Source organism: Ambystoma mexicanum, chromosome 13, assembly GCF_040938575.1.
Source record: "Ambystoma mexicanum isolate Mex_15411 chromosome 13, UKY_AmexF1_1, whole genome shotgun sequence".
Classification (NCBI taxonomy): domain Eukaryota; kingdom Metazoa; phylum Chordata; class Amphibia; order Caudata; family Ambystomatidae; genus Ambystoma; species Ambystoma mexicanum.
This window is the reverse complement of record NC_090938.1, coordinates 817,522,846-817,539,102: the sequence shown is the minus strand read 5'-3', so window position 1 is coordinate 817,539,102 and position 16,257 is coordinate 817,522,846. Positions and strand designations below refer to the sequence as shown.

At 48.0% G+C, this 16,257-nt stretch overlaps 1 protein-coding gene across 1 annotated transcript in view; it reads left to right on the top strand.

The window, feature by feature from the left end:
- Nucleotides 1-16,257, top strand: part of LOC138522060 (proteasome subunit beta type-9-like) — a 172,118-nt gene that overhangs the window by 133,426 nt on the left and 22,435 nt on the right. Inside the window, exon 5 of the mRNA XM_069635297.1 lies at nt 6,789-6,930. Coding sequence (XP_069491398.1) covers nt 6,789-6,930 — 142 coding nt within the window. The remainder of the gene's footprint in view (nt 1-6,788; nt 6,931-16,257) is intronic.

The following is a 16,257-nucleotide window of genomic DNA, read 5'->3' as shown; positions in this document are numbered from 1 at the left end:
GTTATAGTGCATGTGCTTTAGCTCATGCTATGGTCACTGAGATGCATTTATTTCTTGGCTCAGGTGTGTGGGAAGCTGGCACATGATATATGTTATAGTGCATGTGCTTTAGCTCATGGTATGGTCACTGACATGCATTTGTTTCTTGGCTCAGGTGTATGGGATGCTGGTACATGATATATGTTATAGTGCATGTGCTTTAGCTCATGGTATGGTCACTGACATGCATTTGTTTATTGGCTCATTTGTATGAGACACTGGAACATGATATATGTTATAGTGCATGTGCTTTAGCTCATGGTGTGGTCACTGACATGCATTTGTTTCTTGGCTCAGGTGTATGGGATGCTGGCACATGATATATGGTATAGTGCATGTGCTTTAGCTCATGGTACGGTCACTGACATGCATTTGTTTCTTGGCTCAGGTGTATGAGACACTGGCACATGATATATGTTATAGTGCATGTGCTTTAGCTCATGGTATGGTCACTGACATGCATTTGTTCCTTTGCGCAGGTGTATGGGGCGCTGGTACATGATATATGTTATAGTGCATGTGCTTTAGCTCATGGTATGGTCACTGACATGCATTTGTTCCTTTGCTCAGGTGTATGGGATGCTGGCACATGATATATGGTATAGTGCATGTGCTTTAGCTCATGGTACGGTCACTGACATGCATTTGTTTCTTGGCTCAGGTGTATGAGACACTGGCACATGATATATGTTATAGTGCATGTGCTTTAGCTCATGGTATGGTCACTGACATGCATTTGTTTCTTTGCTCAGGTGTATGGGGCGCTGGTACATGATATATGTTATAGTGCATGTGCTTTAGCTCATGGTATGGTCACTGACATGCATTTGTTTCTTGGCTCAGGTGTATGGGATGCTGGCACATGATATATGGTATAGTGCATGTGCTTTAGCTCATGGTACGGTCACTGACATGCATTTGTTTCTTGGCTCAGGTGTATGAGACACTGGCACATGATATATGGTATAGTGCATGTGCTTTAGCTCATGGTATGATCACTGACATGCATTTGTTTCTTGGCTCAGGTGTACGGGATGCTGGCACATGATATATGTTATAGTGCATGTGCTTTAGCTCATGGTATGATCACTGGCATGCATTTGTTTCTTGGCTCAGGTGTATGGGACGCTGGCTCATGATATATGTTATAGTGCATGTGCTTTAGCTCATGGTGTGGTCACTGACATGCATTTGTTTCTTGTCTCAGGTGTACGGGACGCTGGCACATGATATATGTTATAGTGCATGTGCTTTAGCTCATGGTATGGTCACTGACATGCATTTGTTTCTTGGCTCAGGTGTATGGGATGCTGGCACATGATATATGTTATAGTGCATGTGCTTTAGCTCATGGTATGATCATTGTCATGCATTTGTTTCTTGGCTCAGGTGTATGAGACACTGGCACCTGATGTATGTTATAGTGCATGTGCTTTAGCTCATGGTATGATCACTGTCATGCATTTGTTTCTTGGCTCAGGTGTATGACACACTGGCACATGATATATGTTATAGTGCATGTGCTTTAGCTCATGGTATGGTCACTAGCATGCATTTCTTTCGTAGCTCGGGTGTATGAGATGCTGGCACATGATATATGGTATAGTGCATGCTCTTTAGCTCATGGTATGGTCACTGACATGCATTTGTTTCTTGGCTCAGTTTTATGAGACGTTGGCACATGATATATGTTATAGTGCATGTTTAGCTCATGGTATGGTCACTGACATGCATTTGTTTCTTGGCTTAGGTGTATGGGACGCTGGCACATGATATATGTTATAGTGCATGCGCTTTAGCTCATGCTATGGTCACTGACATGCATATGTTTCTTGGCTCAGGTGTACGGGATGCTGGCACATGATATATGTTATAGTGCATGCGCTTTAGCTCATGGTATGATCACTGACATGCATTTGTTTCTTGGCTCAGGTGTATGGGGCGCTAGCACATGATATATGTTATAGTGCATGTGCTTTAGCTCATGGTATGGTCACTGACATGCATTTGTTTCTTGGCTCAGGTGTGTGGAACGCTGGCACATGATACATGTTATAGTGCATGTGCTTTAGCTCATGGTATGGTCACTGACATGCATTTGTTTCTTGGCTCAGGTGTACGGGATGGTGGCACATGATATATGTTATAGTGCATGTGCTTTAGCTCATGGTATGGTCAGTGACATGCATTTGTTTCTTGGCTCAGGTGTATGAGACGCTGGCACATGATATATGTTATAGTGCATGCGCTTTAGCTCATGGTATGGTCACTGACATGCAGTTGTTTCTTGGATCAGGTGTACGGGATGCTGGCACATGATATATGTTATAGTGCATGCGCTTTAGCTCATGGTATGGTCACTGACATGCATTTGTTTCTTGGCTCAGGTGTATGGGATGCTGTCACATGATATATGTTATAGTGCATGTGCTTTAGCTCATGGTATGGTCACTGACATGCATTTGTTTCTTGGCTCAGGTGTATGGGATGCTGGCACATGATGTGTTATAGTGCATGTGCTTTAGCTCATGATACGGTCACTGACATGCATTTGTTTCTTGGCTCAGGTGTATGGGATGATGGCACATGATATATGTTATAGTGCATGTGCTTTAGCTCATGGTATGATCACTGACATGCATTTGTTTCTTGGCTCAGGTGTATGGGATGCTGGTACATGATATATGTTATAGTGCATGTGCTTTAGCTCATGGTATGATCACTGACATGCATTTGTTTCTTGGCTCAGGTTTATGAGACACTGGCACATGATATATGTTATAGTGCATGTGCTTTAGCTCATGGTATGATCACTGGCATGCATTTGTTTCTTGGCTCAGGTGTATGGGACGCTGGCTCATGATATATGTTATAGTGCATGTGCTTTAGCTCATGGTGTGGTCACTGACATGCATTTGTTTCTTGTCTCAGGTGTACGGGACGCTGGCACATGATATATGTTATAGTGCATGTGCTTTAGCTCATGGTATGGTCACTGACATGCATTTGTTTCTTGGCTCAGGTGTATGGGATGCTGGCACATGATATATGTTATAGTGCATGTGCTTTAGCTCATGGTATGGTCACTGACATGCATTTGTTTCTTGGCTCAGGTGTATGGGATGCTGGTACATGATATATGTTATAGTGCATGTGCTTTAGCTCATGGTATGGTCACTGACATGCATTTGTTTCTTGGCTCAGGTGTATGGGATGCTGGCACATGATATATGTTATAGTGCATGTGCTTTAGCTCATGGTATGGTCACTGACATGCATTTGTTTCTTGGCTCAGGTGTATGGGATGCTGGTACATGATATATGTTATAGTGCATGTGCTTTAGCTCATGGTATGGTCACTGACATGCATTTGTTTCTTGGCTCAGGTGTATGGGATGCTGGCACATGATATATGTTATAGTGCATGTGCTTTAGCTCATGGTATGATCACTGACATGCATTTGTTTCTTGGCTCAGGTGTATGGGGCACTGTCACATGATATATGTTATAGTGCATGTGCTTTAGCTCATGCTATGGTCACTGAGATGCATTTATTTCTTGGCTCAGGTGTGTGGGAAGCTGGCACATGATATATGTTATAGTGCATGTGCTTTAGCTCATGGTACGGTCACTGACATGCATTTGTTTCTTGGCTCAGGTGTATGGGGCACTGGCACATGATATATGTTATAGTGCATGTGCTTTAGCTCATGGTGTGGTCACTGACATGCATTTGTTTCTTGGCTCAGGTGTATGGGATGCTGGCACATGATATATGGTATAGTGCATGTGCTTTAGCTCATGGTACGGTCACTGACATGCATTTGTTTCTTGGCTCAGGTGTATGAGACACTGGCACATGATATATGTTATAGTGCATGTGCTTTAGCTCATGGTATGGTCACTGACATGCATTTGTTCCTTTGCTCAGGTGTATGGGGCGCTGGTACATGATATATGTTATAGTGCATGTGCTTTAGCTCATGGTATGGTCACTGACATGCATTTGTTCCTTTGCTCAGGTGTATGGGATGCTGGCACATGATATATGGTATAGTGCATGTGCTTTAGCTCATGGTACGGTCACTGACATGCATTTGTTTCTTGGCTCAGGTGTATGAGACACTGGCACATGATATATGTTATAGTGCATGTGCTTTAGCTCATGGTATGGTCACTGACATGCATTTGTTTCTTTGCTCAGGTGTATGGGGCGCTGGTACATGATATATGTTATAGTGCATGTGCTTTAGCTCATGGTATGGTCACTGACATGCATTTGTTTCTTGGCTCAGGTGTATGGGATGCTGGCACATGATATATGGTATAGTGCATGTGCTTTAGCTCATGGTACGGTCACTGACATGCATTTGTTTCTTGGCTCAGGTGTATGAGACACTGGCACATGATATATGTTATAGTGCATGTGCTTTAGCTCATGGTATGATCACTGGCATGCATTTGTTTCTTGGCTCAGGTGTATGGGACGCTGGCTCATGATATATGTTATAGTGCATGTGCTTTAGCTCATGGTGTGGTCACTGACATGCATTTGTTTCTTGTCTCAGGTGTACGGGACGCTGGCACATGATATATGTTATAGTGCATGTGCTTTAGCTCATGGTATGGTCACTGACATGCATTTGTTTCTTGGCTCAGGTGTATGGGATGCTGGCACATGATATATGTTATAGTGCATGTGCTTTAGCTCATGGTATGATCATTGTCATGCATTTGTTTCTTGGCTCAGGTGTATGAGACACTGGCACCTGATGTATGTTATAGTGCATGTGCTTTAGCTCATGGTATGATCACTGTCATGCATTTGTTTCTTGGCTCAGGTGTATGACACACTGGCACATGATATATGTTATAGTGCATGTGCTTTAGCTCATGGTATGGTCACTAGCATGCATTTCTTTCGTAGCTCGGGTGTATGAGATGCTGGCACATGATATATGGTATAGTGCATGCTCTTTAGCTCATGGTATGGTCACTGACATGCATTTGTTTCTTGGCTCAGTTTTATGAGACGTTGGCACATGATATATGTTATAGTGCATGTTTAGCTCATGGTATGGTCACTGACATGCATTTGTTTCTTGGCTTAGGTGTATGGGACGCTGGCACATGATATATGTTATAGTGCATGCGCTTTAGCTCATGCTATGGTCACTGACATGCATATGTTTCTTGGCTCAGGTGTACGGGATGCTGGCACATGATATATGTTATAGTGCATGCGCTTTAGCTCATGGTATGATCACTGACATGCATTTGTTTCTTGGCTCAGGTGTATGGGGCGCTAGCACATGATATATGTTATAGTGCATGTGCTTTAGCTCATGGTATGGTCACTGACATGCATTTGTTTCTTGGCTCAGGTGTGTGGAACGCTGGCACATGATACATGTTATAGTGCATGTGCTTTAGCTCATGGTATGGTCACTGACATGCATTTGTTTCTTGGCTCAGGTGTACGGGATGGTGGCACATGATATATGTTATAGTGCATGTGCTTTAGCTCATGGTATGGTCAGTGACATGCATTTGTTTCTTGGCTCAGGTGTATGAGACGCTGGCACATGATATATGTTATAGTGCATGCGCTTTAGCTCATGGTATGGTCACTGACATGCAGTTGTTTCTTGGATCAGGTGTACGGGATGCTGGCACATGATATATGTTATAGTGCATGGGCTTTAGCTCATGGTATGGTCAGTGACATGCATTTGTTTCTTGGTTCAGGTGTATGGGGCACTGTCACATGATATATGTTATAGTGCATGTGCTTTAGCTCATGGTATGATCACTGACATGCATTTGTTTCTTGGCTCGGGTGTATGAGACTCTGGCACATGATATATGTTATAGTGCATGTGCTTTAGCTCATGGTATGGTCACTGACATGCATTTGTTTCTTGGCTCAGGTGTATGGGATGCTGTCACATGATATATGTTATAGTGCATGTGCTTTAGCTCATGGCATGGTCACTGACATGCATTTGTTTCTTGGCTCAGGTGTATGGGATGCTTGGCACATGATATATGTTATAGTGCATGCGCTTTAGCTCATGGTATGGTCACTGACATGCAGTTGTTTCTTGGATCAGGTGTATGGGATGCTGGCACATGATATATGTTATAGTGCATGTGCTTTAGCTCATGGTATGGTCACTGACATGCATTTGTTTCTTGGCTCAGGTGTACGGGGCACTGGCACATGAGATATGTTATAGTGCATGTACTTTAGCTCATGGTATGGTCACTGACATGCATTTATTTCTTGGCTCAGGTGTATGAAATGCTGGCACATTATATATGTTATAGTGCATGCCCTTTAGCTCATGGTATGATCAGTGACATGCATTTGTTTCTTGGCTCAGGTGTATGGGATGCTGTTACATGATATATGTTATAGTGCATGTGCTTTAGCTCATGGTATGGTCACTGACATGCATGTGTTTCTTGGATCAGGTATATGGGATGCTTGGCACATGATATCTGTTATAGTGTATGTGCTTTAGCTCATGGTATGGTCACTGACATGCATGTGTTTCTTGGCTCAGGTGTATGAGACGCTGGCACATGATATATGTTATAGCGCATATACTTTAGCTCATGATATGATCACTGACATGCGCTTGTTTCTTGGATCAGGTGTATGGCCACTGGCACATGATATATTTTATAATGCATGTGCTTTAGCTCATGGTATGGTCACTGACATGTTTGTTTCTTGGCTCAGGTGTATGCGACGCTTAGCGGGATGCTGATCCGCCAACCCTTTGCCATTGGAGGTTCTGGGAGCACGTATATTTATGGCTACGTAGATTCCGCCTTCAAGTCGAGGATGTCGAGAGAGGAGTGTGTTCAGTTTGCAACTAATGGTAGGTTTCTGGCACCTATAGAGCTTATTCTTTGAAATACAAGAGGCAATATCGGAGGAGTGGATTGGGGTGGAAGTAACACAGGAACGTTTTTAATGTAATCCCTTAGTGTCTCATAAGGTCTCTGATCCCATGCATGTAGAGAAAAGCAGCAGTAATAGTTTAGGAGGGACACCTCTGTGCAGCTGCAATGAAGAAGTACATGAATGTAATGTCCAAGGATTATGCAAAGAAAGACTGTATGCATGCTCTGTCTGACAGGTGGGAATATTCATGCAATGACATGGAATATGCATGCTCTGTCTGACAGGTGGGAATATTCATGCAATGACATGGAATATGCATGCTCTGTCTGACAGGTGGGAATATTCATGCAACGACATGGAATATGCATGCTCTGTCTGACAGGTGGGAATATTCATGCAATGACATGGAATATGAATGCTCTGTCTGACAGGCGGGAATACTCATGCAATGACATGGAATATGAATGCTCTGTCTGACAGGTGGGAATATTCATGCAATGACATGGAATATGAATGCTCTGTCTGACAGGCGGGAATACTCATGCAGTGACATGGAATATAAATGCTCTGTCTGTCTGACCGACTGTTAGGCAGAATCCTGTGCAGTGCCCTTAGGGACCACTACACACAATTAAGACTACAGGTGGCAATACAAGTTTTACCTTTGGTACAAGCCTGTACTACTATGTCAGAGTGGTAGCAGTAGCGGAGCAGCCAGACTTATCTCAAGAGTATATGAGCAGTAGCAGAGATTATACAAAGGGACCACAATTACTGTGACTCAAGCAAACACTGGCTCAAGGCTTCAGGTAAAAAATTATAAGTACAATTATTATTTAAAACCATCAGTTATAAACACAACACTTCTATTAAACTTTCCACAAAACCACACGTTAAATATACTATGACTAACCAATTCACTTTGTATAGTATGTCTCAAGGTAAGTACCCTGTGTTTGAGTGAACCAGTGTTATGAACAAAACACGATACCGCGGATACGGTTACAATCACTTTTTGACAGTACGGTCTACTAAGTAAACGCGTATCCGTGACATGAAATGCTACCGTGGCAAAAACACACTTAGCACCTGAGATACCCAGAGGGAGTTGGAGGCATAAATCACAGGCAATATTTCGGTTAGACAGACAGAATCGAGAAACACTCAGAGACAGGAGTTCAAAAGTCAAAGGGCTGGAGCCAGGTTCAAGTGACACCGGAGGCCTATCGCCGAAGATCACACCGTTAGACAGTTCACGATTCTACATAGCCAAAAGTACTTTGAAATTGTCAATGTTCAGAAGCAAAAGTTATAAGAAGGAGTGAAGACAAGGGCAAGCCTTGTGGATGAGGAAAAGGGATTCCCCCAGTTTCCTCGAGCAGAACACAGTACCTTATTCCAATGGTGCAGCTGGTGCCCTGGCAGTTGTTCCTGTTGGTTTCCCGCAGACCCACGGTTCCTGGAGCTTTGTTCTGAAGGAGGACATCTGAAGGGGGTCTGCACCACAGAGGGATGAAGCCGGCAGCAGTGGCAACGAAAAGGTGTGCTCGTTAAAAACAGGAGAAGCTCAGCAGGTGGCTATCCGGACCACTACAGCAGTGAGCAGAGATTTCGACCACAACAGAGACCTCTGGCTGAAGAAGATGAGCCGGTTATCCCCACCAGGCTCAAGGGAAGAAGACTCCGGACTGGATCTTCTCTGGTCTTCGAAGGGTAGATAGCTCAGGACTGCATCAGGGCTTCACTGGTACGGGGTGGTTGCAGCAGCCGTCGTTCTCTCTGCTTCTCTTCGGTTCCTTGTAGTTCCAGAGGCGACTCTGACTTCTAGCCCAAGAGACCTGCCTTTTATGCGCAAAACCCCCATTCACCCAGCCTGGCTGTCAATCATGCAGCAGGGGGGGTTCTCCAGCCGGGACAACCACCTCAGCCAATCATGGCAAAGTGTGACTTGGGTTTCCTAGTATACCCTGTGCAGGGGGTGACTACACCCCTTCCCCACATTCAGGCCACCTAGGCACCCAGGTGCCTTGAGGAGGGCTTCTCTGCAGAAGCCCGCCAAAAGACGGTGAACAAAGAAGGCGAACCTAGTTTGCCGCGCAAAGTAAAACACAAGAAGGACTTTCACAAAAAGAAATGGCGAAAAAACCCAACCGGAGCCAAAAGAAAGACGATTTGGTCAAGCGGGTTTATGCTTAAGGCAGCAAAAATAGCCAAAAGTATTACCACGTTTATCTAATATAATCGCGGTAGAACAGTTAGGATAGATAACACTGCCACCAGCCAAGTCTAAATGTTAAAAGAGCAAAACTATGCTCAGGGAGGTACAGACAGAAAAGGGGCACAGATTAGCCCTTTCCAGTACTCCATGTAAGATGGGGTGTACTGGGTCTGTGGAAAAAAAGTGACTATGTAAAGTAAATGGCAACTTTACCTTTCTCTGGGGGACAGTAGTCAGCCCCAGCGAAATCGAGTCAGAGGGAAGTCTGAAAGACAACCCTGGGTTACTACACTGAGGGTGTGGTGTAACCCATACAAGAACAGGGGCACCTGGAGTGGTGTGCTCCAGTGCCCAAGATCACACATTGAGTAAAAACACATAGGCTAAAAGACATGTAAGAGTGGAAAAAGGATTTACACTATTACCAGGTGGAAAAATAAACTCCAGAAATCCAGCAAAGCTGCTTGGGGACTCACTAGGTGAGGGAAATTAGCGCTAGAAAGAGAATTCTCCCTAACACCGACAGCACTACTCATGCAATGACATGGAATATGAATGCTCGGTCTGACTGGCGGGAATAGTCATGCACTGACATGGGATATAAATGCTCTGGCCGACAGGCGGGGATACTCATGCAGTGACATGGAATATAAATGCTCGGTCTGACCGGCGGCAATACTCTTACAATGACATGGAATATAAATGCTCTGGCTGACCGGCGGCAATACTCATGCAATGACATGGAATATAAATGCTCTGGCTGACCGGCGGCAATACTCATGCAGTGACATGGTATATAAATGCTCTGTCTGACAGGCGGGGATACTCATGCAATGACATGGAATATAAATGCTCTGGCTGACCGGCGGCAATACTCATGCAATGACATGGTATGTTTGACGTGATGCTCGTTTACGAAGGTTTCACAAAAGTCTCAAGATTACCCCTTTCAAGTTCAAGAAAGTTCCATAAATCCTTGGGGTTCCCTTCCCCAAGTTCCAAGCAACCAAGCAACACAGTTCAAAAGGACAAGGGGGTCTTGAGGCTCCGACATCAAGATATCGTTTGTAGTTCGCCAAGTCTCAGGATTTCATTCCCCAAGACCTCAACGTAGCAATTCATATTTTGTTTCAGACCTTTAAAGTTCAACACAACTCCAGGCCAACTTGACCTTTCTTGTTTGACATTAATAGTTCATTTACAGAGCTCCTTCTTGGTTTGTCTCACAATGTCTTGGGTTTCTCAATTCAGGGCTCCCTGGTCTAGGCTCAGTTGTCAGACCACACGGTCCACCCGTCAAAGGTTGCACAACCAGGAACCCTCGGCTCTTCAGCACACACAGGTTCTTTTCACCTTCACTTTGCTTCTCTTTGTCGGCCTCTTGGTTTTATTTGAATGTGCACCCTCTCATGGCATCTCCATTTTAGTCTCTTGGCTCTGTAAATAGGTGTCACACACCTCTTGCCAGCCTTTAACCTTGCTGCACTGTATCTGTTCATAAAAGTCCTCTTTGAGGTGGTGTTATGTATCCCGACCGGTTGTCACACGCTTTCACACTGTTTCTTTCTCCATGGGTTGCTTTCACAAAAGGGCACCTTCCCTTTTTGTTCTCCTCAATTATTTGTTTGGCCGTGAACTTTCATTCAATTCAATATATATAGTTTCACATTGTTTTAAGATTTCATTTATTACGGTATCAATGTGAATAATTTAACTTTTCTTCGAGTTTTCATTCAGTTTGGAATTCAATATTGGGCATACAGCACTTTAGCATTCATGCATAGCCTCTAGGAGTGTCCCCATCTTTGAGTGACACCTCTTCCCATTCACTGGTGCCCTGCGATTCTCCTCCTGGTGCAACGCAGCATCGGTTCTGCTGCACAGGCAAGCAGGCCGGTCTCCGTGATCCCCGCTCCTGGTGCCTCCCACTTCTGTTCTGCCTCATAGGCGAGCGGGCCGGCCTCTGTGAGTCCTGCTCACATTTCGGGTCCTTCAGAGCAAATGCCAATAACTCTGCAACCCGATTCCATGGACACGGAAAGCGCTGCCACCCTCTCCTTCCTTGCTCTGTGGGCAACGGAGACTCCCACACCTGTGGCAGCTTTTCGGCTCGACTTGCCATGGGCTCTACAGGTTGTCTGGGGCATCTGCCGGTGTCCTAGCTTCCTCTCAGGTCCCACCATTGCTTGCTCCTCACAACACAGGTTCTCTGCTGGTCTCTCCCATACAGGCCTCCCTGCTGCTCCCCTTGCTGTTCTCTGGCTCTCTCTTTATACACCTGCAACCACTTGACAGGTTGCTGGTGTGGTTAGGCTTGCCTGACCATGATTAAAGGGACATGCCTGACCCGCACAGTACTCTTCAGGCATTGTCCTTGTCCCAGTACCAGAGTGGTGAAATTAAGTTTAGTGTTGATTACTCTCAGTCCACTCTTCCTCATGCCAGTACTGTCAGAGTCCACATTTGGGAAAATAAAGGGTGAGGCCTTCTAGTAGCCCATAAAGGTTGGGGGAGGGTTAGGTTGGTCGTCAATAGGGAAAGGGGATACCATGTCTCGCCTGTGGGCACCCCACTCCCAATCCTCAAGGACCATACACCCTGGTGATCCTCTGTCACTTCTCCACCACCAGGGTCGTGATCCAAGAGCGATGGCCTTTCCCTGGCTACCTGAACAGAGGATCAAGGGGGAGTAGGAGTCAGAATATCCTCAGGTTTCTCACAGGGGTGAGTGGGTAGGTTGTAGGGGTTGCAGAGGGGCACTGATGGGTAGAGAGTGGGGAGTGAGTGGGTAGGTTGCAGGGGTTGCAGAGGGGCACTGATGGGTGATGAGGAGAAGTGAGTGGGTAGGTTGTAGGGGTAGCAGAGGAGCTCTGATGGGTAGAGAGGGGGAGTGGGTGGGTAGGATGCAGGGGTAGCAGAGGAGCATGATGGGTAGAGAAGGGTAGTGCGCAGGTAGGTTGCAGGGGTTACAGAGGAGCACTATTGGGTAAAGAGGGAGAGTGAGTGGTAGGTTTTAGGGGTAGCAGAGGAGATCTGATGGGTGGAGAAGGGTAGTGAGCAGGTAGGTGCCAGGGGTTGCAGAGGAGCACTGATGGGTAGAGAAGGGGGAGTGAGTGGGTAGGTTGCAGAGGTTGCAGAGGAGTGCTGATGGGTAGAGAGGGATAGAGGGTAGGTTGCAGGGGTAGCAGAGGAGCATGATGGGTAGAGAAGGGTAGTGAACTGGTAGGTTGCAGGGGTTGCAGAGGAGCCCTGATGGGTAGAGAGGGGGAGTGAGTGGGTAGGTTGCAGCGGTTGCAGAGGAGCACTGATGGGTAGAGAGGAAGAGTGAGTAGGTAGGTTGCAGGGGTTGCAGAGGATCTCTGATGGATAGAGAGGGAGATTCAGTGGGTAGGTTGCAGGGGTAGCAGAGGAGCTCTGATGGGTAGAGAGTGGGGATTGAGCAGGTTGGTTGCAGAGGTAGCAGAGAAGCTCTGATGGGTAGAGAGGGTGAGTGAGTGGGTAGGTTTCAGGGGTAGCAGAGGAGCTCTGGTGGGTAGAGAGGGGAGAGAGTGGGTAGGTTGCAGGGGTTGCAGAGGAGCACTGATGGGTAGAGAGGGAGAATGAGTGGGTAGGTTGCAGAAGAGCTTTGATGGGTAGAGAGGGGGAGTGAGCAGGTAGGTTGCAGGGGTAAAAGATGAGTTCTGATGGGTAGAGAGGGTTAGTGGGTAGGTTGCAGGGGTTGCAGAGGAGCACTGATGGGTAGAGAGGGAGAGGGAGTGGGTAGGTTGCAGGGGTAGCAGAGGAGCTCTGATGGGTAGAGCGGGTGAGTGAGCAGGTCGGTTGGTGGGGTTGCAGAGGAGCTCTGATGGGTAGAGAGGGGTAGGGCGCGGGTAGGTTGCAGAGGTAGTAGAGGTGCTCTGATGCGTAGAGATGGTTAGTGGGTAGGTTGCAGGGGTTGCAGATGAGCACTGATGGGTAGAGAGGGAGAGTGAGTGGGTAGGATGCAGGGGTAGCAGAGGAGCATGATGGGTAGAGAAGGGTAGTGTGCAGGTAGGTTGCAGGGGTTACAGAGGAGCACTGTTGGGTAAAGAGGGAGAGTGAGTGGTAGGTTTTAGGGGTAGCAGAGGAGATCTGATGGGTGGAGAAGGGTAGTGAGCAGGTAGGTACCAGGGGTTGCAGAGGAGCACTGATGGGTAGAGAAGGGGGAGTGAGTGGGTAGGTTGCAGAGGTTGCAGAGGAGTGCTGATGGGTAGAGAGGGAGAGAGGGTAGGTTGCAGGGGTAGCAGAGGAGCATGATGGGTAGAGAAGGGTAGTGAACTGGTAGGTTGCAGGGGTTGCAGAGGAGCCCTGATGGGTAGAGAGGGGGAGTGAGTGGGTAGGTTGCAGCGGTTGCAGAGGAGCACTGATGGGTAGAGAGGAAGAGTGAGTAGGTAGGTTGCAGGGGTTGCAGAGGATCTCTGATGGATAGAGAGGGAGAGTCAGTGGGTAGGTTGCAGGGGTAGCAAAGGAGCTCTGATGGGTAGAGAGTGGGGATTGAGCAGGTTGGTTGCAGAGGTAGCAGAGAAGCTCTGATGGGTAGAGAGGGTGAGTGAGTGGGTAGGTTTCAGGGGTAGCAGAGGAGCTCTGGTGGGTAGAGAGGGGAGAGAGTGGGTAGGTTGCAGGGGTTGCAGAGGAGCACTGATGGGTAGAGAGGGAGAATGAGTGGGTAGGTTGCAGAAGAGCTTTGATGGGTAGAGAGGGGGAGTGAGCAGGTAGGTTGCAGAGGTAGAAGATGAGTTCTGATGGGTAGAGAGGGTTAGTGGGTAGGTTGCAGGGGTTGCAGAGGAGCACTGATGGGTAGAGAGGGAGAAGGAGTGGGTAGGTTGCAGGGGTAGCAGAGGAGCTCTGATGGGTAGAGCGGGTGAGTGAGCAGGTCGGTTGGTGGGGTTGCAGAGGAGCTCTGATGGGTAGAGAGGGGTAGGGCGCGGGTAGGTTGCAGAGGTAGTAGAGGTGCTCTGATGCGTAGAGACGGTTAGTGGGTAGGTTGCAGGGGTTGCAGATGAGCACTGATGAGTAGAGAGGGAGAGTGAGTGGGTAGGTTGCAGGGGTAGCAGAGGAGCTCTGATGGGTAGAGAGGGGGAGTCAGTGGGTAGGTTGTAGTGGTAGCAGCAGAGCTCTGATGGGTAGAGAGGGTGAGGATGAGTGAGTGGGTAGGTTGCAGGGGTTGCAGAGGAGCTCTGATGGGTAGAGAGGGGGGAGAGAGTGGGTAGGTTGCAGAGGAGCACTGATGGGTAGAGAGGGTGAGTGAATGGGTAGGTTGCAGAGGAGCACTGATGGGCAGAGAGGGGGAGTGAGTGGGTAGGTTGCAGGGGTAGAAGAGGAGCTCTGAGGGGTAGGGAGGGTGAGTGAGTGGGTAGGTTGCAGGGGTTGCAGAGGAGCTCTGATGGGTAGAGAGGGTGAGTGAATGGATAGGTTGCAGAGGAGCACTGTTGGGCAGAGAGGGGGAGTGAGTGGGTAGGTTGCAGGGGTAGCAGAGGAGCTCTGAGGGGTAGGGAGGGTGAGTGAGTTGGTAGGTTGCAGGGGTTGCAGAGGAGCTCTGATGGGTATAGAGGGGGGAGTGAGTGGGGAGGTTGCAGGGGTTGCAGAGAAGCACTGATGGGTAGAAAGGGTGAGTGAGTGGGTAGGTTGCAGGGGTTGCAGAGGAGCTCTGATGGGTAGAGAGGGGTAGAGGGAGCAGGTAGGTTGCAGAGGTAGCAGAGGAGCACTGATGGGTAGGGAGTGGGGAGTGAGTGGGTAGGTTGCAGGGGTTGCAGGGGTTGCAGAGGGGCACTGATGAGTAGTGAGGGGAAGTGAGTGGGTAGGTTGCAGGGGTTGCAGAGGAGCTCTGATGGGTAGAGAGGGGGTGAGTGGGTAGGTTGCAGAGGTAGCAAAGGAGCTGTGATGGGTAGAGAGGAAGAGTGAGTGGGTAGGTTGCAGAGGTAGCAAAGGAGCTGTGATGGGTAGAGAGGGGGAGTGAGCGGGTAGGTTGCAGGGGTAGCAGAGGAGCTGTGATGGGTAGAGAGGGGGAGTGAGTAGGTAGGTTGCAGGGGTTGCAGAGGAGCTCTGATGGGTAGAGAGGGGTAGAGGGAGCAGGTAGGTTGCAGAGGTAGCAGAGGAGTTCTGATGGGTAGAGAGGGGGAGTGAGTAGGTAGGTTGTAGTGGTAGCAGAGGAGCACTGATGAGTAGGGAGTGGGGAAGTGAGTGGGTAAGTTGCAGGGGGGCACTGATGAGTAGTGAGGGGGTGAGTGGGTAGGTTGCAGGGGTTGCAGAGGAGCTCTGATGGGTAGAGAGGGGGTGAGTGGGTAGGTTGCAGAGGTAGCAAAGGAGCTGTGATGGGTAGAGAGGGGGAGTGAGCGGTTAGGTTGCAGGGGTAGCAGAGGAGCTCTAAGGGGTTAGGGAGGGGGGGAGTGGGTAGGTTGCAGAGGTAGCAAAGGAGCTGTGATGGGTAGAGAGGGGGAGTGAGCGGGTAGGTTGCAGCGGTAGCAGAGGAGCTCTGAGGGGTAGAGAGGGGGGAGAGAATGGGTAGGTTGCAGAGGAGCACTGATGGGCAGAGAGGGGTAGTGAGTGGGTAGGTTGCAGGGGTAGAAGAAGAGCTCTGAGGGGTAGGGAGGGTGAGTGAGTGGGTAGGTTGCAGGGGTTGCAGAGGAGTTCTGATGGGTAGAGAGGGGGAGTGAGTAGGTAGGTTGTAGTGGTAGCAGAGGAGCACTGATGGGTAGGGAGTGGGGAGTGAGTGGGTAGGTTGCAGGGGTTGCAGAGGGGCACTGATGAGTAGTGAGGGGAAGTGAGTGGGTAAGTTGCAGGGTTGCAGAGGAGCTCTGATGGGTAGAGAGGGGGTGAGTGGGTAGGTTGCAGAGGTAGCAAAGGAGCTGTGATGGGTAGAGAGGGGGAGTGAGCGGGTAGGTTGCAGGGGTAGCAGAGGAGCTCTGAGGGGTTAGGGAGAGGGGGGTGAGTGGGTATTCCAGAGGAAGTTAAAAGGGTTGAGTGGAATGATTAGCAATTGTAAGATGTTCTTTGAAGAGTTGGTTCTTCAGGCCAAAGTCTTGGCTTTGATCCCTAGTCTCAATTATATTGATTTTAAGTCTCTGG